We start from the raw sequence: 24,216 nt of genomic DNA, 5'->3' as shown, positions 1-24,216 counted from the left end.
GACATGACATGCGGCCCACCAGGCATATGCCCGGTATGCCCTATGGCCAGTCCGTGCCTGCTCCCACCCCAATATTTACCTGAGCCACATCTTGATCCAGTGCTGTGCCCAAGAGCATTGTCTCTCCCCACTCTCTTCCATCTCACAGGTTGGACTGATAGCAGTGGAAGCCAGTGGTACTAAAGGTGAAAGGTTTTCACCTTAATGCATCCTCTGCATTAAAGCGGAGTTTCACACAAAAAAGTGAACCTCCGTGTTAAGACCTGCAGTAGTTATGGTACTGCGGCCTTATTTCCGTCCCTCAATCGCCGAGCATAAGTGATTATCGCTACCATAGGAGGTAGAGGGATAGTGGAGATGAATGCAGTTTCCAGGATGATTCTTCCCAATGGTTCGAATATTCCCCCAAACATGAGCCAAGACTTCATGAAGGGTGTACCAGGCATAGAACAACTTTATTGAGAAGGCAAGCTCTTATATACACACCAAAAAGAATACTTGCAGTAATCAGATGGACAATGACACTCCACCCACAACATTATACAATAGTTCCTAACGAGCCCCCCTCAATACACATCTTTTAAGATAGACACCTGCTTATACAATACACATTCCTTTAGACCCCTTTCACACTGAGGATTTTTTTAGGCAGTACAGCGCTAAAAATAGCGCTGCTAAACCGCCTGAAAAACCGAGGGCTTTCACACTGAGGCGATGCGCTGGCGGGAGAGAAAAAAAATCTCCTGTCAGCAGCATCTTTGGAGCGGTGAGAGGAGCGGTATGTATACCGCTCCTTCCCATTTAAAACAATGGGAAACCGCAGCAACACCGCCCGCAATGCGCCTCTGCAGAGGCGCATTGTGGGCGGTATTAACCCTTTATCGGGCGCTAGCGGGGGTTAATACCGCAGCGCTAGCGGCCGATTCCCGCGGTATATCGCCGCTATTTTTAGTGGCCCTATACCGCGGCTCCCACTCCAATGTGAAAGGGGCCTTAGTCAGACATTCTGACTCCAATTCTAATTAACTACAGCTGGCAAGTCAGACATCTCACAATCCACATATATCATCAATAGAACTTCACACAATACAGTGTCAATTAGCATCACACGATGAGAAGGTCTTTAGAAGCCAGACCAAGGCTAGTTTACATGACAGTAGCAGACTTAATTACCACCTTAACAGTCTGTGTGCCCAAAAGTTTGAACACCCCTTTCCACACAAGGTATCCTTACAATTACATATCCCCTGATAGCCCCGATCTGGGGGACCAACATATCCAAATTTCACCCAGATCGGTCCAGGGGTTCTTAAAAAGAAAACCGAACCTATGAGAAAATACCGAATAAAGTCTATTTTCTTCACACTCTGCTTTCTGGATCCCCTCCCCTGTCACATTTGGCACCTTTCAGGGGGGAGGGGGTGCAGATACCTGTTTGAGACAGGTATTTGCACCACTTCCGGGTTCTGACTCCCGCGGGAATCCAGCCTCGTCACCCCCCCGCTGTCTTCTGGGAAAAACTGTTCCCAGGAGAGAGCGGGGACCAGTGACGGCGCGGCGCGATCCTCGCGCATGCGCAGTAGGGAATCAGGCAGTGAAGCCGCAAGGCTTCACTTTCCGATTCCCTCACCGAGGATGGCGGTGGAAGCAGCCAATGACCGAGCGATTGCTCGGCTCGTCTGCTGACATCGCGGGCGCACTGGACAGGTAAGTGTCCATTTTTTAAAAGTCAGCAGCTGCAGTATTTGTAGCTGCTGGCTTTAAAAAAAAAAAAAAAAAATGGGTGGAACTCCGCTTTAAGCTAAAAAAAACCTTCTGTGTGCAGCTCCCCCCACCTTTATACTTATCCGAGTCCCATCTCCAGCGCTGTACCTGAGAGTAGACTCTCTTGGGTTTCTCTCCTCACTAGAGATTGAGGCAGCCTGTGAGGAGAGAGCAAGGGGTGGCTCGGGATCCCACATGAGTTCCTCCATAGCAAAAGCGGCTTGCTATGAGGGTGGTCAGAGGAGGAACCCAGAAGAGGAGGATTAGGGCTGTTCTGTGCAAAACCTTTGCACAGAGAAGGTAACTATAACATGTTTATTATATATCAATTAGGACTTAATAAATCCACACACCACCATCATAGTGAATAATAAATCCATGTGACACATGCCGAATGGGCTTTTTTTTCTTCACGTTTTATAAATTTTGGTGTGTTGATTTATTATTGCTTATAGGAGATTTACACATTTAACCAAAAGGGGTAGGGCAACGTTTCATCTGATTCACAATTTTCTTTTGTGCATTTGTCACGTAAACACGCATTTTTGAACGGTTTAAACGAGAAGTACAGGAATGCGTTTTTTTGTAGAATCATACTTACCTAGGTGGATGACGCATCAGTCTTATGCTGCATCTGTCTCGGGCCGGCTTGGACACTGAGAACCGAGCGATCAAACGCAGCCGATTGCTCGGTTCTCACAGCTCCGTGAGCAGAGAGCTGCCTACTGTCAGTAAATAAAGAAGCTTATTGTGCTGTTAATACTCAGGTGCCCAATGGATTCTATGAGGGTAAATCTGCTAAAAAGAATCTCCTGTACTTCTTCCTGAGACACTACAAGAAACAGAATGTACCACCGTGAAGAGGTGTAATATAAATAAATGGATTTCTACTTGTTGAGCGTTGTCCCGCGTAGGCATAAGCACATAAAATGCTCAGGCCCCATTCACACCTGTGCATTCTGGGAATGCACGCATAGACACAAATTTCTGTATGCGCTCCTGAAAACACACTGCGCACAGAACAACGCACAAGGCTCAATGAACAAATGAGGTGCAGGAGCTACTTTGGTGTGTTTATCGCACAAAGGGCAGCAGGACAATGCAATGCATGAGCATATAAAGGAATACAATGGGGGTCACCCCTTAGCCTGTTGATATGAAGTCTGTTCTCTCTCCTCTATCAGCACATGTGTATGCAGCAGGGTGTGATTGGCTCCCACTGATCCCTCCCCCTGTGTAAGAGCTGACTGCAAGGTGAGATCATAGCTGACCCTGCAATCTATTCTATATAAAACACAGTTCAGTGTCGGCACACAAATACATAGATGTATTGAATGGTGTTTATGGCTCCTGGAACTGCACCGGGCCAGACAAGGGTGTGCACATGATGTCTCTCCTCTAATACCTGATCAAACGGCAGTTTCCTCTCCTCTGTACATGTCTCCAGTGTGTGGCCTGTCACTCTACAGCTCCCCCATCCACAGCACCTCTCATCCGGGCTCTACTCCTCCACCTCACACCGACTGTCAGCTGACACACCGCACTGCCCGCCGGGACATCCTCCACCTCCATGTTTACTTCGGGCAAACCACTACATCCTCTGAACACAAACCCTGTCACCTTCCTGTGTATAACTGGCATTACCGTCAATTCCTTTTGCTGCTGCTACACCAATATGATTTTGGTAACCTTCCAAAGTATTCACTGTCTAATTGCATTATATTTAACGTCGGCTGTTAAACAATGTAATGTAATTAGACGAAGAGTTCCATGGAGGGATGTTAGGAATAAAGTCGAAGTTTTTTTTTTCCCTCAATAAAGATGGCCGCCCTGCTCCCAACACAACGTAGAGTTTGGACTAGCGACGTCCTGACACAAGACGTGGGGCGACGGGCATGCGCAGTGCGGAGAAGTGTGGACGGGAGCAATGGCTGGCAGTGTATGCGGTAGAAGGCTGTGAAATCAGCGTTGTTATCTATTCATTGTAGCAGCCGCACTTCTTACATCATGACTGCTAATGAGGACCAAGAGGTGAGTCCCACACTGTGTACTTGCAGCTTCAGCAGACTGCAATGTGATCAATAAACTCTCCTAAGTACTGCATATAACCTGCTGTTGATCCTGCCACTCGTAGCCTGAACCCAGTGCCGGTCGTAGCCTGCTGCCGCCGCCGGTCGTAGCCTGCTGCCGCCGCCGGTCGTAGCCTGCTGCCGCCGCCGGTCGTAGCCTGCTGCCGCCGCCGGTCGTAGCCTGCTGCAGCTGCCGCCACCAGTCGTAGCCTGCTGCCGCCGCCGGTCGTAGCCTGCTGCAGCTGCCGCCACCAGTCGTAACCTGCTGCCGCTGCCAGTCGTAGCCTGCTGTTGCTGCCGCCACCGGTCGTAGCCTGCTGCCGCCACCGGTCGTAGCCTGCTGCCGCCGCCGGTCGTAGCCTGCTGCCGGTCGTAGCCTGCTGCCGGTCGTAGCCTGCTGTTGCTGCCACTGCCGGTTGTAGCCTGCTGTTGCTGCCACTGCCGGTTGTAGCCTGCTGTTGCTGCCACTGCCGGTTGTAGCCTGCTGTTGCTGCCACTGCCGGTCGTAGCCTGCTGTTGCTGCCACTGCCGGTCGTAGCCTGCTGCCGCCGCCGGTCGTAGCCTGCTGCTGCCACCGCCGGTCGTAGCCTGCTGCTGCCACCGCCGGTCATAGCCTGCTGCTGCTGCCGCCGCCGGTCATAGCCTGCTGCTGCTGCCGCCGCCGGTCGTAGCCTGCTGCTGCTGCCGCCGCCGGTCGTAGCCTGCTGCTGCTGCCGCCGCCGGTCGTAGCCTGCTGCTGCTGCCGCCGCCGGTCGTAGCCTGCTGCTGCTGCCGCCGCCGGTCGTAGCCTGCTGCTGCTGCCGCCGCCGGTCGTAGCCTGCTGCTGCTGCTGCCGCCGCCGGTCGTAGCCTGCTGCTGCTGCCGCCGCCGGTCTTGGCCTGCTGTTGCTAGTCTGTGAGCTATATGACTGGTGCAGGACGTAACCTCCTGCACCTGTCATTTTCAGGTCAGTTGTAGAGCTGCACAATTCTGGGAAAAATGAGAATCGCGATTCTTTTGCATAAAATGAAGATCACGATTCTAAAAAATGTATTTATTTAAAGTTATTTTCAACACAATGGAGCTTATGTGGTTAAATACACTATATGTAAATCTGACGGACTGTTTACATGTTAAATTTTAACCTGCTGACCTTACATGCTTGCTAATGTGAAAGAACACACATTTTGTGATTTTCACATTTTAACTAAATGTGAAAATCAGACGTGTTCTGTCACATTAGCAAGCATGTAAGGTTTGCTGCTGCTTTTAAAATTTAACATGTAAACAGTCCGTCAGATTTACATATGCTGTATTTAGGCACATAAGCTCCGTTTTGTGTTTAAAATAACTGTGAATGCTAAAACGCCGTTGGGTGTAACAAGATGTCCGCTTGCCCCCCCTCTGCACAGTAATGTTAGTGAGGCGTGTGGGGTGGAGGAAGATGGCGGCGATGAAACGTCTCTTCCTGACGAGACAGACGCCACTGGGTGTACCAAGATGGCCGCCGCTCCGGAGCTAGGCCGAAGCCGGGGACTTTCCTATGGCTGCACCCGAAAATCGTGGGCCATCCGGCCTGGAGATCGTGCGGGGGGGGGGGGGGGGAATCAAGATCTTTTCGCAATTAATCGTGCAGCTCTAGTCGGTTGCATTTTTAAAGCAGAGCTCCACCCAAAAGGGGAAGCTCAGATTATTTTCCCCCTTTTTTCGGGAAGGAGGGGGGAGCAGGTACCTGGTTTTGACAGGTATGCACCAAAAAAAGCACCATGCCATTGAAATAAATGGGGAAAAAGCATCCGCGGTTGCATTTTTGGTGTGGGGTTTTTTTTGTTGTTTTTTTTACAAACCAATAATCTGCAATTACAGCTGCAAGTTTTGTTTGTGTATGTCTCTACCAGCTTTGCACATCTAAAAAGTGAATTTTTTGCCCATTCTTTGCAAAATAGCTCAAGCTCTGTCAGATTGGATGGAGAGTGTTGGTGAACAGCAATTATCAAGTCTTGCCACAGATTCTCAATTGGATTTAGGTCTGGACTTTGACTGGGCCATTCTAACACATAAATATGCATTAATGTAAACTAGGCCCGAAACAACTAATCCATTATGAAACTAGTTGGTCTGCATGCAGAATGCATTATTTGTTTACATATCAGGAAATACAGTGCAGCACACATACAGCTCAGTACATCATCCATACGTGTCATTAATTGCCTGAGAATATGTGAGGAGAAATGCCTCATGGGACATGTAGTCCTGGGCAGGAAGTGAGTGGTTCTAAAGACAGAAGTTGTTCTGTATACAGATTCTCCCACCTGAGCTGTGGATTTTTGCAGCTCCTCCAGAGTTACCATGGCCCCTTGGCTGCTTCTCTGATTAATGCTCCCCTTGCCCAGCCTGTCAGTTTAGGTGGACAGCCATGTATTGGTAGGTTTGCAGTTGTGCCATACTCTTTCCACTTTCAGATGATGGATTGAACAGTGCTCCGTGAGATGTTCAAAGCTTGTTGTTGTTGTTTTTTTTTTTATATATAACCTAACCCTGCTATAAACTTCTCAACAACTTTATCCCTGACCTGTCTAGTGTGTTTTGGCCTTCATGATGCTGTGCTTACTAAGGATTTCTAACAAACCTCAGAGGGCTTCACAGAACATCAGTATTTTTACTGAGATCGAATTACACACAGGTGGACTCTATTATATAGGTGACTTCTGAAGGCAATTGCTTCCACTAGATTTTAGTTATGGGTATCAGAGTAAAGGGGGCTGAATACAAATGCACACCACACTTTTCAGAGATTTGTAAAAAAAAAATGAAAACCATTTATCATTTATCCATGTCACTATAATGTGCCACTTTGATCTAGCACAGGGATATGCAATTAGCGGACCTCCAGCTGTTGCAAAACTACAAGTCCCATCATGCTTCTGCCTCTGAGTGTTATGCTTGTGGCTGTCAGAGTCTTGCTATGCCTCATGGGATTTGTAGTTCTGCAACATCTGGAGGTCCGCTAATTGCATATCCCCGATCTAGCATATAGAATTCCCAAAAAATCCATTTACGTTTTTGGTTGTAACATGACAAAATGTGGAAAATGTCAAGGGGTATGAATACTTGTTCTACTTTCTCTAACTTTAGGGTCCTGCTGGAAAGCACAGTAATCACCACTGCATCTCCATTATTTTCAGGGTTCTGTGCCCTGCAGCATTCTGAACACATGACTTCGGACACTTGGCACTGGTGCCGTATAGAGAATGCTTTGCATTTTCTCAATGAATGCAGAGAATACAGCATGGCAACCACTTGGCACAAGACCCAAAAACTAGAGGAGATCACTGGGGTAGCAGTGTCCTGATGGATCCTGCAGGTATGCTATATACAAAGTTACATTGGTCCAAGCTGAACCAATGTAACCATGTAAAAATATTCTTAATGGGAAGCCTGGAATTCATACCTTGACACGTATTCTATTACAGAAAGTAGGGTCTACTCTCTTCAGATATTCACAGTGCTGTGCTGCCTCTACTTTAATCTGGTTCTGCCTGTAAACTACACTTTTTCTGACATGCGCTGATTTTCCCCTAATATCTTGTCACTATTTGCTTTTCTTTAGATGGAGCTGGAAGCTCTTCGATCTATCTATGAAGGTGATGAAAGTTTTAAGGAGATTGGGCCCACCAGCTTCCAGTATCGGGTAAAACTTGATTTTCTGTGATAGAGATATATAGATATAGTATGTGTGTATGTGTAATATATATATATATATAGTATGTGTAATATATATATATATATATATATATATATATATATATATATATATATATATATATATATATATATATATATATATATATATATATAATTACATTTTTATACTAATTGGCTTTTATTTCAGGAAATCTAAGAAAATCAAGTGTCCATTTCAGCAGCAGAATCTCTAAAGCACAGTTCTTTAGTGAAATAGATTAATTTTAATAATCATAAATTTGTATATAAATCATTTGCCATATATTACAGTAAAGTGTGGCTCAATAACATATATGCCATGTGCATACTGAATCTTATAAAAGTGAAAGCATGAACTTTATTCTATGCAAGCAACCACCATGCTAATACCCAGCCCATCCACCGCCACCGAAAAAATAACATACCTAAGCATCCATTTCATGGAGTACATTTTCATTAGGGATGAGCTAATGTACACGCCACATGCAGAGCACGCCAGGAAGTCGGCACTGCGCTAATCACAGGCAGGGAGATATTGTCTCGATGCACGGCTGCAGAGATCGGGAAACATCTCGCTGCCTGTGATTAGCGCAGCACAGTGCCGACTTCCTGACGGGCTCTGCACGTGGAGTGTGCGAACACGCCGGAGATCATCCCTAATCCTTGTGTTTATCTTGTTTCCCCCGGCTCTGATGATTTTGGTTATTGGGCTAGCTGTGTTTCTTGTCAAGTTGCTTACTTGAGCGTTTTCTACCTGAAGACGTGCTGGATCCTGCCACTTGACTGATGCAGGCAACTCAGGCAGTCCGATGCTTTTTTTTTTTTTTATTTAGTCTGTTCCTTTGGTTGCAGTAAAGGTGATGGTGCTCATTGGTCCTCCCTGGAGGCTTTCCTCCCCTGTTTTCCTAAATGTATTGCGCCACTGGACAATTTTCCAGTATGGTAGGTCGAGGAGGACCTCTGTTTTGGCACCAGATGATGATACGCTTCCGATGTGCACCTTCGTCTGGCCACTTGGAACAATTATACATATTGTGTTGACTTGAGTTTTTGGGAAGCTACAGTTAGGGTTTATGGTTGTGACACATGTTGCATTGTGATTTCGCAATCTCCTTTAGATTTACTCAGACCTATGGTTTACGAAAGTACCTCGCTGGTTGTATATAAATTGAAGAAGTTGTTTAGGTCTGTCCATGCACTACATTGTTGTTGATAAATCAGAAGGAAATTGTATAATTGGATTGTAATGTTTGTGGACTGCTTTTGACTAACCTTTTGGTTTGCATTTTCTCCAATTACCATTTCATTTGCATAAATAATTTATTATATTTACACACTTACACACTAGGAGTTATCTGTATTCCAGACCTATGACTTGGGACTAATGTATTAAAAATAACCACCTGGAGATTACATCATAGATCTAAGTTGTCCCAGATGGTAGCCTAGTATTTAAAAGCCATTCTTGCGTTGTGGGAACTATCGCCCGATCGCGCTTTTGAACACGGACCTGAAGTTGTTTGCCAAAATTTTAGCAAACAGGCTGCTCCCTCACATACCGAGTCTCATTCATAGGGACCAGGCAGCCTTTGTGCCTCAGAGGGAGCCGCAAGATAACACCATCCGAGTGGTCAACCTGATTCATGCGGCCAGGACATCCAAACGGGCTCTTCTCCTGCTGTCCACAGACGCGGAGAAAGCCTTTGACCGTGTGGATTGGTCTTTTATACGTGCCACCTTGGAACATATCGGCCTTCGGTCCTCGATGCTGAGCTGCATTCTGTCCCTGTACTCTCATCCCTCTGCGGCGGTCAAAGTTAACGAAACGAGGTCTGACTTCTTCAATATCCGCAATGGTACACGACAGGGATGCCCCTTGTCCCCCTTGATTTTCATACTCTCTTTAGAGCCTCTTCTCTGTAGGATAAGGGCAGACGCGGGTATCATTGGCTACCAGAAGTCTTCGGGGTCCCACAAAGTGGCGGCCTTTGCGCATGACCTCATCTTCTTCTTGACGGAACCACTCGTTTCCCTCCCGAATCTGCTTAAGACCCTTCAGGAGTATGGTGCATTATCCCGTTTTCAAATTAACCTGTCCAAGTCCTCAATACTCAACATATCAGTTAACGGAGCCACTGTCCGACATTTGCGTTCGGCCTTCCCCTTGAGATGGGCGACCAATGTGATTCGATACTTTGGAGTTGACGTTACGTGTGACCCCTGTTGCTTCTACGTCTCAAGACGGATCTTCTCCACTGGCACTCCCTCACGCTGACGTGGTTCGGACGATGCAGCGCCCTAAAGATGACCTTGCTGCCGTGGATACTGTATTTGCTTGAGGCGCTTCCCATGCGCCTCCCCCCTGCATTCTTCAAGCGTATTGGCTCCATGTTTCGTGCCTTTGTCTGGTCGCACTGCAGGCCTCGAATCCGGCTCCAACTCCTTCACTTGGCTAAGGATAAAGGAGGAGTTGGCCTCCCAGAAATGAAAGCCTATTACAGGCCCACTCATCTAGCTAGGCTGGTGGACTGGCACTGCCATGCAGAGGCAAAGCATTGGGTGGCCATGGAGCTGGAGGATTCTGGGGACACGGCTAAAAGCTGGCCGTGGATCACCACACCTTTGCCGAAGGACTTGACTGCCCACCCCACGCTGGGCAGCACCTTATTGGTGGTTAGGGATGCCTTTCGGCACTCATCGGTGGCCCCGATGCCCTCTCCTATGGTGCCAGTTTTGGGTAATCCGGACTTCGCTCCGGGCATTCAGAAATCTCATTTTAGGCGTCTGGCAGCTTGTAATCGGCTACGTTTGTGTGATTTTTCTGGAGCCCAGTGGCCGCCTATCAGCAGAGGCTGGGGTGTTGGCGGCCGACCCCTCTTTGGACTTCTGGAGCGGCCTGCAGTTACGCAATTTTCTGAGGGTATGCTCACGGATCCCGGGTATTTCTCGTCACCTTACCGACCTGGAACGAGTCTGCCCAGTGCGGCACAGTCTCTCGCTTATTTATTCCATGCTGCTTCAACCGGCGGAAGGGTTCATTCCTCCATTCCTTTCGAGGTGGGAGGCGGATCTTGGCATCCATTTCACTGACGCACAGAGGGAGAAGATTCTCCATTTTGCTCAGAAGTCCTCCATGGCTACCAGAATTCAGGAGACATGCTATAAAATCTTGACTCGATGGTATAGGGTGCCTGCCACCCTGCACCGTTTTTTCCCCGCAAGTCCCGAGAGTATGTTGACGCTGTGGTGCCGCGGAGGGGACGATGCTGCACATATATTGGGCCTGTCCCAAACTCCTACCTTTCTGGATCGAGGTGACTCGCACAATCAAGCACCTGACTGACGTCTCTTTGGAGGACAACCCCGCAGCATGTCTGCTCCATCTCTCCGAGCGCCCCATTCGAAAATATAAGGCCTCCCTTACTATACAGTTGCTGAATGCTGCCAAGGCATGCGTCCCTCTCTGTTGGAGATTGGAGAACCCACCGGCGAAGTCCTTATGGTTCTCTAAAGTGAACGAACTGAGAAACATGGAAGGTCTCACGGCCACCTTGCACAACAGGGAGGAGACCTTTCGGGAGACTTGGAGACCCTGGAATCATTTCATCTACACGGACGAGTATCTCCGTGAAGTGGCTAGGTCTGGTTGACCCGCAGGGCTTGCCTTGCTTCCTGGCTTGCCTTCCCCCTCCTCTCTTTTTGCTGATGTCCTTTCCCCTTAGCTATCATCCAATAATGGACTTCTTCACTTTGAAACTGCACTATCCTGTGGACGCCGATAGCTATGTGGGCCTTTTATCCGAGCCCATCTGGTTGTTGGTTTGCTCTGTCCCCCAAACTGTTATTTAAAATACAAAATGTTACTGTTTAGTACAGCACCATCTGCATTTATAGAGGTTATTGGTCATAAAATCATCTGTTTGGTTGCCTCTAAGGCCTCATATTCGGCTCCGGTATCTTTGACCTACCATTTATGCCTTGTCAACAATACTTTGCTGAAGTGTTTGTCAATTTAGTTTGGTGACCGCCTTCTTGTTTTTTATCTCTTTGTGTGACCTATCCTAGCTGCTGACGCTGTATGTATTTTGTACCGGTCGACAGCCGTACTGTCTTTTCTACTTGAAAATAAAGGAATAAAAAAAAAAAAAAAAAACATTCTTGCATCCCTTGCAAAGATTGACCCACAAAGAGAATAATGTAAAGGGCGAGGGCCGATTCTTTTTGCAGAAGGAATGTGTGCTAGTTGTTCCCCTTGCATTGTGGGTTGCAAAACTACAAGTCCCATCATGCCTCTGCCTCTGGGTTCATGCTTGTGGATGTCTGAGTCTTGCTTTGCCTCATGGGAATTGTAGTTCTGCAACAGCTGGAGGTCCGCTAATTGCATATCCCTGCAATACATGCACTGCATTCTGTCATCATCATGGTCAAAGAGAATATAAAAGTAATTCCTGATCAGTGATGTGGCTAGAGTGGTGCAGATACACAACCATCCATGTTACTCATTTACTGTTTGTGTGTGTGTGTGTGTATATATATATATATATATATATATATATATATATATATATATATATATATATAGTGTGTGTGTGTGTGTGTGTGTGTGTGTGTGTATATGTATGTATGTGTATATATGTGTGTGTATATGTATATAAGTAACTGTGCAGCTGGTCAAGACTTCTGTTATGTACCTCGTATAACCACAGACCTTAATGACTATGAAGTTTGGAGCTTCTTATATAAAATAGTACATTCTACTGGGTACATTTTAATTTTTTTATGGTCCATGTAAGCAAGACCTGTACAAGTAATAAAACATTGACATGACCTTCCATTAAAATATTTTGCTGGTTTTGGCTCTGCACTTCATGTACTTTTTACAATCCTGACAGTTATGTAGCACTGCTAAACAGAATTCATAAACCATATATACAGGTAAAATTTGAATATGGTGCAAAATTTCATTTATTTCACTAAGGCAGCTTCAAAGGTGAAACTAATATGAGATTGACTCATTACGTGCAAAGCAAGATAGTTCAAGCCGTGGTTTGTCATAATTGTGATGATTATGGCTTACAGCTCATGAAAACCCCAAGTCCACAATCTCAGAAAATTTGGTGCAATATTCTAGGCTCAAAGTATCCCACTCTAATCAGCTAATTAAGCCACAACACCTGCAAATGGTTCCTGAGCCTTTAAATGGTCTCTGTCTGGTTCAGTAGGAATCACAATCATGGAAAAGACTGCTGACCTGACAGTTGTGCAGAAAACCACCATTGACACCCTCCATAAGGAGGGAAAGCCTCAAAAGGTAATTGCAAAAGAAGTTGGATGTTCCCAAAGTGCTGTATCAAAGCACATTAATAGAATGTTATGTGGAAGGGAAAAGTGTGGAAGAAAAAGGTGCACAAGCAGCAGGGATGACCGCAGCCTGAAAAAGGATTATCAGGAAAAGGCCATTCAAAAGTGTTGGACTTTCACAAGGAGTCAGTGCTGGAGTTAGTGCATCAAGAGCCACCACACACAGACGGATCCTGGACATGGGCTTCAAATGTCGTATTCCCTTTTGTCAAGCCACTCCTAAACAACGTCAGAAGCGGCTTACCTGGGCTAATGAAAAACAGACCTGGTCTGTTGCTCAGTGGTCCAAAGTCCTCCTTTTCTGATGATGGCAAATTTTGCATCTCATTTGGAAACCAAGGAGCCAGAGTATGGAGGAAGAATGGAGAGGCACACACTGCAAGATGCTTGAAGTCCAGTGTGACGTTTCCACAGTCTGTGTTGATTTGGGGAGCCATGTTATCTGCTGGTGTTGGTCCTCTGTGTCTTATTAAGTCCGGGGTCATCGCAGCCGTCTACCAGGTGATTACCAGGTAAAGCACTTCATGCTTCCTTCCGCAGACGAGCTCTATGGGGATGCTGACTTCATTTTCCAGCAGGACTTGGCATCTGCCCACACTGCTAAAAGCACCAAAACCTGGTTCAATGACCGTGGGATTACTGTGCTTGATTGGCCAGCAAACTCGCCTGACCTGAACCCTATAGGGAATCTATGGGGCATTGCCAAGAGAAAGATGAGAGACATGAGACCGAACAATGCAGAAGAGTTGAAGGCCGCTATTGAAGCATCCTGGTCTTCCATAACACCTCAGCAAGTGCCACAGGCTGATATCTTCCATACCATGCCGCATTGAGGCAGTAATTGCTGCACAAGGGGCCCAAACCAAGTACTGAGTACATATGCATGTAGGGCCGAAACAACTAATCAATTAATCGATTATGAAATTAATCGATTACAATTTTCATAATCGATTAATCGGACAGTAACATAATGGGGTTAAAAAAAACTAAAATTAGCCCTTTATAGTACAAAAAAGCAAATTGCTACTGTAAAAAAATGGACCCCTTACAGTAGCGATTATTTGCTTTTTTGTACTTATTTTTGTTTTTTTAACCCCATTGTTACTAAACATCTCAGGCCGGGTTCACACCTCTGTATTTTGGTGTTTTTTGCAGAAACGCACTACAGTTATTTTAAATGTTTTCCTATGGGACACGTTCACATCCATGATTTTTTTTCACCTGCTGCGTATTTGGAAAGGACAAGGACTTTTTAACGCAAAACGGTGCCATTTAGGTTTTTTTTGGTTCAATATACTTCAATGGAGAAGCTGCAGAAAAGCATGTAATGTGTTTTTGTGGCAATTTGTGTTTTGTAATCTGCCCAACAACAAATTGGCCCAAAAAAAAAATTAAAAAAGCTTTTTTTTTTTTTTTTAAGGCTTTTATCAGATTAGTCGGTTAATCGAAACAATAATCGGCCAACTAATCGATTAGTTGCAGCCCTATATGCATGCTTATACTTTTCAGAGGTCCGATATTGTTCTATGTACAATCCTTGTTTTATTGATGCATGTAATATTCTAATTTTCTGAGATTGTGGATTTGGGGTTTTCATGAGCTGTAAGTGGCGTGGCATGAATTGTATACAGATATTTAGTATTAAGCATTGGTGCATTCATTTGACTAGTTGCATTATGTCCAGCACACATATACTGTGTGTATATAAAACAGTTTATCATTTTTGGTTTTGTAATCTTATATAGGTTGGTGATGTGGGGGACTCGAAGGCTTTTCTGATTGACATATCCTGGCCAGAACACTATCCAGAAACTGCACCAAATATATCCATGAATGCATTTTTTAACAATCAGATGTAAGTGTATATTTTTGCAGTCCTTTTGATATGGTGTGTGTGTGTGGTGTGTGGTTGGTTGGTTTTTTTTTTATTTATTTTTTTTTTTATTTTTTTTTTTTTCATTTTATGTCATTTATTAATCATTTTTGGTGGGTTTCTGTCCCAGTTCCCCACAGGTCAAACAGAGCATCGCAAACAAGTTACTAAACCAGGTGGAAGCCAACCTTGGTACAGCCATGACTTATACATTATTTGAGTATGCCAAAGACAATAAAGAGGAGTTAATGGAACATCACCAGCGGTTCAACAACACTATAGTGAGTGTTTGGATTTGGGTTTGATGTCTTTATTGCCTGGAAGAAAAGTGTGAGATATTTATTCCACGTTGATTCCCAGTGTTTCCATACAGTGCTCTGGGCATAAACAAGTTTTCACAAAATGATTGCTGCAGACTGGATCCTGTAAGGGTCCCATGATTTGTAAAGTATATCTAAAGCCAAAATGCTTTTCAGTTTTGGATAGTAAAGGTTAAAATGTCAGATTATTTTTCTGCTGTGTCCAGTTGGTTAAAGCTGGGGTTCACCCAAAAAAAAAAAAAATGTTTAACATTACATTCAGCCAAGTTGTCAGAATGACAATCGGCTGTTTTTTTTTTTATTTTATTCCCGTACATACCGTATTTTCACAGCCGCTTCCGGGTATGTTTTCTGCAGGACTGGGCATTCCTAATTGATTGACAGGTTTCCGACCGTCGCATACTGCGCGCCACGAGTTGCCGAAAGAAGCCGAACGTCGGTGCGCAGGCGCCGTATAGAGCCGACTCGCAGTCCGGCTTCTTTCGGCAACTCGTGACGCGCTGTATGCGACGGTCGGAAGCCTGTCAATCAATTAGGAACGCCCAGTCCCGCAGAAGACATATTCCCCGAAGCGGCGGTGAAAATACGGTATGTACGGGGATAAAATAAAAAAAAACAGCCGATTGTCATTCTGACAACTCGGCTGAATGTAATGTTAAACATTTTTTTGGGGGTGAACCCCCGCTTTAAATGCCCGCCTTACATTCTGCACACAATTGTTTTCTATGTGCCCTATTTACACCACAACTGTGGTGTGATATGCTGTGTGGTACAGATTAGGCGCAGGTATTGAGGCCTTCGTCCCTATTCTGGCTTCATTGCCTATTGAGTGTCTGGCCTAGAACAAATATGCAGAACAGGGGTTCAAACGTTCTTAATCTAGGACAGTAACCCACAAAATAGCAAAGCCAGGATCAGACTGATGCCCCCAAAGCCTGTTTAACTTTAGCAGCAGATTATTATTTATTTTTTTTGTTTTGTAATTCAAATCTGAAAATGCATTGAAATGATGTTGCATATTTTTTATGACCTTTTTTTCCATTCCAGACATTGGCAGGAAGTGATTGCACCTTAGAACCAACAAACATAACTGCAGCTAGTAAGAAAAAAGACAAAAAGGAGCAGTTGACAAAAGCACAGAAGCGCAAACTAGCAGACAAAACAGGTATTTACTTTTTGGATGTGATCATGCGAGGAAATCTCACAATGACCACATAAATGTATCAATGTGGTCATTGTACAACTTTTTTCCCATACTGCTTGGATGATATCTTGTCAATTTAATGCTCAAACAGAAAATCCATCTGTTATGCCTAATAAGTTTAATTGCTTCTTTCCTATTTTCTATGCCTGCCAATATAGGGTATTGTATAGCCTTGGTTTAGGGCCTCTTTTTCTGGCAAAGGACCGGTTTCTTTCCCATTAGTAATACATTTCCGCTCCCCTCTACCCCCACCTCAAATCTTCCTAAATTTCAGGAAGCAATGAGGAAAAATAAGTATCCACTGCCTAGTTACGCTGGTGGGAATGGTGTTTGGTGTATATCAAAGCTTCTGGTTTCTTCCAGGAGCAAATTCAATGTGGCAAAAGGTACTTGCAAATCCTTAGTGCCAAATGACCAAAATATATATACATACGTGTGTGTGTGTGTGTGTGTGTGTGTGTGTGTGTGCATAGATGGATATATTGTACTGTGGAGTAAATGCAGTGGTGGCTATTGTATCTGCAGTTGCTGGCTGTTGGCAAACCCAAACAATGACTACATGTGGCTAGATGCAGTCACTGTTTGGCCAAGAATTTTCTGGCCAGCTCCTTTGAAAAACGTCTATTGAAAAATCAATTTTCTCCCCTTCCAGGATGGAAACGCATGAGAAGATGGGCTCCTCCCCTACAGGAAACACAATCAGTTCACAGCTGTTTAAATGGCCCAACCTTTCCACTTGTCCCTCATTATAGATTGTGTTTCTGGTACCCCTGTGAGCCAGGTTTGGGAACGTATATCTCCTGGAGGTTATTTCCGGGCTCCAGCGATGTGATTGGCCAGAACGGCGATGCGCGCGAGAGCCATCAAAGCTGGCATTATTCATTCAGAAAACCGGCATTCTCAGTGCGCCTGTCTATGGCGTGCATTCTTTTTGGCAAATCGCCTAAACCATGTAGATATTACAAACACCTACAGGTAAGCCTTAATCTAGGCTTACCTGTAGGTGAAAGTTGTAATGGAGGGTTTACTTCCATTTTAAGTCGGTTGGCAACTTGCATCAAGATCAAGTTGCCAATTGCTTTAAATAAATCCAGTTATTCATCTGCTACATTTAGTCTGGCGCCCTCTTCTGTTTTTTTGTTTTTCACTGTATGGGGAGCTTATATATGCACTTTTATATTCTGATTTATTATTTATGTATACATTTTATAAGTGTATCAGTTTTTCCAGCACCATTCTGATATTGGCAATTCAGATCCCTTTTTCTTTCTGCAGCATTTATTAAACAACCTTTTGCACTACTGCTCACTGAATATAAATGTGTTGTGATACTGCTGTGGTAGCGCTAGAGTCTGTAGGACTGATGAGTAATAAAATAACTGGCGATTTTTGCATTTCTAGATCATAAAGGTGAACTACCCCGGGGATGGAACTGGGTTGATGTTGTTAAGGTAATAACTAAAGGTTTTGTGGTGTTGTGGTAAGTGAAGCTTTAATTTTATGTATCTAAGTACTTATCAAAGTATTTCTTTCTTGTCTTCTTTATATCTTCACCATTAAATTGATGATGGGTTCCGTGATTCGTTTAAATCTAGCATGTAAGTAAAAAACATTATTTGTACATTTTGAAGTTTTAAAGTTCAATGTTAGGTCTGTTTTTAAATGAAGAATGTTATCAACATGTTAGTTAGGGTGTACCTAATAGCAGATACCTTTTTTCTTTCCATGTTAAAGTATAACAAGGCAAAACTTTTTTTTTTTGTTTTTAGTTTTGGATAGAGTGGAGAGGTATTAGAACACCTGCCAGTTTTCTTTTGCGGTTTGTGTCCCGTTAAGGAGATTCACCCTCTCTATTGGTCCTGTTTACCATTATCATTGAAAGTAAAGGAAATTGCCCAAAGTTTGGGTTGTTCCCCGAAAAGTAATAGAGGGGAAATCTTCCAATGAGTACACTAGTTCTGGTGACCTGGGAGTCCCCAAGAAATTCCCTTGATTTACAGGGATTGTCTCTCACTTCCTATTTTGCTATGAGACAGGAAGTGAAGGGAAATCTAAAAATATGACACAGATGGCAAAAACATGATAGATTTATAACCCTCCCTAGCAGAAAGTGTTGCCTATCGTTCTACTTTAAGTAATGTGTAACACAACCGTTTTTAACTTCTGAGACGGATCACAGATCTCCTCCAGACAATGTCTTCATCTTCCTTTCTGCCAAGGCGGCCAGCACAATTTTTGCCCAGGCATCATTCAGAGTCGGCATATACTTCCAGGGCTAAAATACTTGACCAGTATTAACACAGTCAGGTGCCTTGTACTCTTGGCTGTTTGTATCACAGAGCTCAGCCATTGTTCCATTGATCTATGAACAGCAATTATAAAAACCTAGTATACTTGCATAGCTCAGTCCCCCCTACTGCATCTTGCCTGTTGGCCTGCCAGTGTAAAAATGTGTCGCAGTATTATCTAAAGGATATCCCTCTGCCCATAATAACTATTAACTGAACTTCTTTTTTTTTTTTTTTTTGTCTGCAAATCTGAGATTTTGCATCAGATATCTGATGATTGTGTCCGTCCCCTTTCTCTTTCTTCTGCTTTCTGACCACGCCAATTACAGAAGCAAACCCCTGCTGGTGTGGTCAGTTTGCCTTCCTCCACTTTCTGAGCGGGGCTACAGAAAGCCATGTTGATGCAGAGTTCCCGTAGACTTGTGGCCAGCCTGGCTGACACTCCTCCCACTCTAGCCTTGCTTCTTTTAATTGATTGACGGGTGCCTTTTGACTAGCAGTCGCGTTATGTTTGCTACACGTTTTTTTACTTTGTAATGTTAGTACAGCGATCTCCCTGCTGTGCTATTGTGTTCTGACAGGGGGACTTTGACTAGCCATTGGCTGCAAGTGCTGATCGGATGCAGATTGACTGCTTTTTTTTCCATCATGCTCGTTCGACAGAAGCCAGTCATGAGATCGGCTTCTGTCAGACAAACAGCTGTATACACGGACTTGAATGTCGGCTGGTTTCTACTGTACTGGCTGACTTTGGCCAATATTCTGCCCATGTGTACAGGGCTTTACTGTCGGAGCTACAACATGTTGCATTGTGAACTGCAGCGTTGCTAGTTTATGTACCCCAGCTACATATGTCATATCGCTGTCAGCCCGTGGTCATATTTTCATGTCCAAATGTGCATTTTTGTGTGTGGGGAAAAATACATTGGTTTCTCCTTTGTCAAACTAATCCAAAAAGTTTTGTTTTCATTTTTGGATAGCTTAACCACTTCTCTACTTTGGGTGTTTTTCAGATTTGGTGTTTACAAGACTAAAACAGTTTTTTTTTGCTAGAAAATTACTTAAAACACACAAACATTGTATATTTATTTTTTTCTAACACCCTAGAGAATAAAATGGCGATCATTGCAATACTTTTTGTCACACCATATTTGCGCAGCGGTCCTACAAGCGCACTTTTTTTGGAAAAAAATCACTTTTTTGAATTAAAAAATAAGACCGCAATAAATTTGGCCCAATTTTTTTATATATTGTGAAAGATAATGTTACGCCAAGTAAAATGGTACCCAACATGTCACGCTTACAAATTGCGCCCGCTCGTGGCATGGCGTCAAACTTTTACCCTTAAAAATCTCGATAGGCGACGTTTAAAAAATTCTATAGGTTGCATTTTTTGAGTTGGAGTAGCTCTAGGGCTAGAATTATTGCTCTCGCTCTAACGATCGCGGCGATACCTCACTTGTGTCGTTTGAACACCGTTTTCATATGTGGGCGCTACTCGCGTATGCGTTCGCTTCTGCGCATGAGCTCGTCTTTTCTTTAATTTTATTTATTTTATTTTTTACACTGGGGGAAAAAAAAAAAGATCACTTTTATTCCTATTACAAGGAATGTAAACATCCCTTGTAATAGAAAAAAGCATGACAGGTCCTCTTAACCACTTAAAGACCTCAGGTGTTTTTCAGATTTGGTGTTTGCAAGACTAAAACATTTTTTTCTGCTAGAAAATTACTTAAAACCCCCAAACATTATATATTTTTTTTTTCTAACACCCTAGAGAATAAAATGGCGGTCATTGCAATACTTTTTGTCACACCGTATTTGCGCAGCAGTCTTACAAGCGCACTTTTTTTGGAAAAAAATTCACTTTTTTTAATTAAAAAATAAGACAACAATAAATTTGGCCCAATTTTTTTATATATTGTGAAAGATAATGTTACGCCGAGTAAAATGATACCCAACATGTCACGCTTTAAAATTGCGCCCGCTCGTGGCATGGCGTCAAACTTTTACCCTTAAAAATCTAGATAGGCGACGTTTAAAAAATTCTATAAGTTGCATTTTTTGAGCTACAGAGTAGCTCTAGGGCTATAATTATTGCTCTCGCTCTAACGATCGCGGCGATACCTCACTTGTGTGATTTGAACACCGTTTTCATATGCGGGCGCTACTCACGTATGCGTTCGCTTCTGCGCGCGAGCTCGTCAGGACGGGGCGCTTTAAAAAATTTTTTTTTTTGTTTTCTTATTTAATTTTATTGATTTTATTATTTTTTACACTAAAATATAAAAAAAAAAAAAAAATGATCACTTTTATTCCTATTACAAGGAATGTAAACATCCCTTGTAATAGAAAAAAGCATGACAGGTCCTCTTAAATATGAGATCTGGGGTCAAAAAGACCTCAGATCTCATATTTAGGCTTAAATGCAAAAAAAAAAAAAAAAAAAAAGGAAAATTTGTCATTTAAAAAAATGACAGAAAAAAAATTGTCTCTTTAAGAGGCTGGGCGGGACTGACGTTTTGACATCACTTCCGCCCAGCAGAGCTATGAGGACGGGTGGGGGCCATCTTGCCCTCACTCAAGTCCTCACTCTCCTGGCGGCAGCATCGGATCTCCTCCGCCGCTACCGACGGCTCCGGTAAGCGGCGGAGGGCGCGGAAAAGCGGCGGGAGGGGGGGGCCCCTCTCCCGCCACCGATAACGGCGATCTCGCGGCGAATCCGCCGCGGAGACCGCCGTTATCGTTTACACGGCCGCCAGCTGAAAACATGGATATCTCAGTTGTGGCAGCAGCTGCTGCCATTACTGAGATATCCATGTTTAAAAAGAGGACGTACATATACAGTGGGGGGTCCGTAAGTGGTTAAATATGAGATCTGGGGTCAAAAAGACCTCAGATCTCATATTTAGACTAAAATGCAAAAAACAAAAAACAAATTTGAAACTGTCATTTTTTTCAAATGACAAAAAAAAAAATGTTTCTTTGAGGCTGGGCGGGACTGACGTTTTGACGTCACTTCCGCCCAGCAGAGCTATGGGGACGGGCGAAGATTTTTCCTTCAGTCTCGTCCCCAGTCACCAGACGAACGGTCCCGATCGCCTCCGCCGCTGCCGACGGCTACGGTAAGCGGCGGAAGGCGCGGGAGGGGGGGCCCTCTCTCGCCGCCGTTATCGTTAACAGAACCGCTGACAGTAAAGATTGATACCTCGGTTGTGGCAGCAGCTGCTGCCGTTACCGAGATATCAATCTTTAACCACTTCCATACCAGGTACTTACGCAGCTTCCCGCCCAAGCCAATTTTCAGCTTTCAGCACTGTCGCACTTTGAATGGCAATTGCGCGGTCATGCTACACTGTACCCAAACAAAATTGGCGTCCTTTTTTCCCCACAAATAGAGCTTTCTTTTGGTGGTATTTGATCACCTCTGCGATTTTTTTTTTTTTTTGCGCAACAACTAAAAAAAGGCTGAAAATTTGGAAAAAAAATTACGTTTTTATTTTTTTCTGTTAATTTTTTTGTAAATACGTTTTCTCTTTCAATTACGGGCACTGATATGGCGGCACTAATGGGCACCGATGAGATGGCACTGATGGACATCGATGAGGTAGTACTGACGGGCACAGATGAGGTGGCACTGATTGGCGGCGCTGGTATGCGACACTGATGGGCACACATAGGCGGCACTGATGGGCACACATAGGCGGCACTGATGGGCACACATAGGCGGCACTGATGGGCACACATAGGCGGCACTGATGGGCACACATAGGCGGCACTGATGGGCACACATAGGCGGCACTGATGGGCACACATAGGCGGCACTGATGGGCACTCATGGGCGGCACTGGGCACTCATAGGCGGCACAGATGGGCACTCATGGGCGGCACAGATGGGCACTCATGGGTGGCACAGATGGGCACTGCTAGGTGGGCACTGGGCATGGATGGGCACTGTGGGGTGGCACTGATGGACACTGGGGTGGCGCTGATGGACACTGGGGTGGCGCTGATGGACACTGGGGTGGCAGCACTGATTGTTGCCAGTCAGTGCCCATTTGTGGGCACTGACTGGCATCTTTTTTCTTTATGTTTTATTTTTTATTTATTTTTTTGACTTTTTTTTTTTTAGCTTTTTTTTTTTGCCCACCCTGGTGCTCCAGGGTGGGCACCCTGGTGGTCCAGTGTGGCGATCCGAGGGGGGGCTGCGCTGATAAACAATCAGCGCTAACCCCCCCTGTCAGGAGAGCCGCCGATCGGCTATCCTCTACTCGCGTCTGTCAGACGCGAGTGAGGAAGCGCCATCGGCGGCTCTTCCTGTTTACATCGTGATCAGCCGTGGTTGGACACGGCTGATCACGTGGTAAAGAGTCTCCGCCGGAGGCTCTTTACCGAGATCGGAGATGCAGGGTGTCAGACTGACACCCCGCATCACCGATCGCCGCGATGCGCGCCCCCACGGGCGCGCGCGGCATGAAATCCTGCAGGACGTTCTAGAACGTCCTGTCAGGATTTCATAACCACTTCCCGGACGTAAATCGGCCATAGGCCGGGCGGGAAGTGGTTAAAGTTAGGCTGTATAAAGACGTACGGCGGTTTAGAAGTGGTTAACTAACTGCTGTAAGTGTGTGTGTGTGGACATTTGAGGTGATTTTTCCTTTTCATGACTCATAGCTGAAGCAGGAAGTGAGAGGAAATCCCTCCAAAGTGAAAGAATGCCTGGTTGTCACCCAGTTGAAGATTGGTTCTCTATTTATACTCTAGTGCCTATCCAAAATTTGGTATTTTCCCTCCTTTTAACTCTTGATAATTCTGGTAAACATTACAAAGGTGAAACTCCCTAACAGGGACACAGTTGGCAATAAAAACCTGACCGATCTTCTAATCCATCTCCACTCTATCAGAAACCAAAAAAAAAAGTTTGTCCTTTGCTATACCTTGGTTATATTGGTCCCCACAGTGCGGATAATTGTTCAGCCTTTGCTAACTAGAGGTATTTTGTATTTTCAGCTCGCTAAGACTGGATCCCATGAAGATGAATAAAAAACAAGAAGAACATTTTAGTGCTTCAAAACATGGTTACTGTTCATCTTCCTATATATTTTTATTTTACTGAAGTAATTTATTAAGAGGCTGCATTTTATAAGTGAAGCCCCTTTTTGTAGGCTTCCTGTTTAATAAAGGATGCTGTGTTTGTTGTACATTCATTTGGTAAATAATTTATTTATATTGCCTTGGTTATGGATTTAAGCACCTTTTTTAGAAGAAAACTGATTACTTTTTTGAAAGGTCCACTAAGACCTACTTTTGAAACCCATGCCTTTTATAAAATGCAGTACTGGAACATTTGTTACACTGAGGTTTATTTACCACTTGCTGACCGCCTAACTGGGAAAATACATCATTCCTTTGCTGCTACCAGGGTTATGGCGCTATGTCAAGATTTCACTTCCAGTTCCGGCCACGTGTAAACAAGGACCTTAATTTTTAAGGGGAGAAGAGAGATTTGGGGTCATTTAGAACGCATATGTAGGTCATGCCCACATATGTAAACAGTGTTTACACCACACTTGTGTAGATGTCACAGCAAATGTCTAAGCGAGAGCAATACATCTAGCACTAGATTTCCTCTGCA

At 44.4% G+C, this 24,216-nt stretch overlaps 2 protein-coding genes across 3 annotated transcripts in view; one reads left to right on the top strand and one right to left on the bottom strand.

Moving 5' to 3' along the window:
- The window catches only part of TRAPPC11 (trafficking protein particle complex subunit 11), a 70,519-nt gene extending 67,191 nt beyond the window's left edge, over nt 1–3,328 (bottom strand). Inside the window, exon 1 of one of the 2 annotated variants that reach the window (XM_040333974.1) lies at nt 3,170–3,328. The gene's annotated coding sequence lies outside the window, so the exon portion shown is untranslated. Of the gene's footprint in view, nt 1–2,365; nt 2,463–3,169 lie in introns of those variants that run through there. The other variant, XM_040333975.1, reaches the window with a different exon arrangement.
- A 313-nt stretch (nt 3,329–3,641) lies between these two features.
- On the top strand, nt 3,642–23,788 carry RWDD4 (RWD domain containing 4). The gene is made up of 8 exons (XM_040333976.1): nt 3,642–3,795; nt 7,423–7,503; nt 14,642–14,751; nt 14,900–15,050; nt 16,137–16,254; nt 17,695–17,744; nt 17,889–17,891; nt 23,592–23,788. The coding sequence occupies exons 1-8, from the start codon at nt 3,772–3,774 to the stop codon at nt 23,622–23,624; spliced, it is 570 nt and encodes a 189-aa protein (XP_040189910.1). The 5' UTR covers nt 3,642–3,771; the 3' UTR covers nt 23,625–23,788.
- Nucleotides 23,789–24,216: the final 428 nt, after the last annotated feature.

Source organism: Rana temporaria, chromosome 1 (assembly GCF_905171775.1).
Source record: "Rana temporaria chromosome 1, aRanTem1.1, whole genome shotgun sequence".
Taxonomy (NCBI): domain Eukaryota; kingdom Metazoa; phylum Chordata; class Amphibia; order Anura; family Ranidae; genus Rana; species Rana temporaria.
Note: the sequence above shows the minus strand (reverse complement) of the source record. Positions and strands in the feature narration are given on the sequence as shown.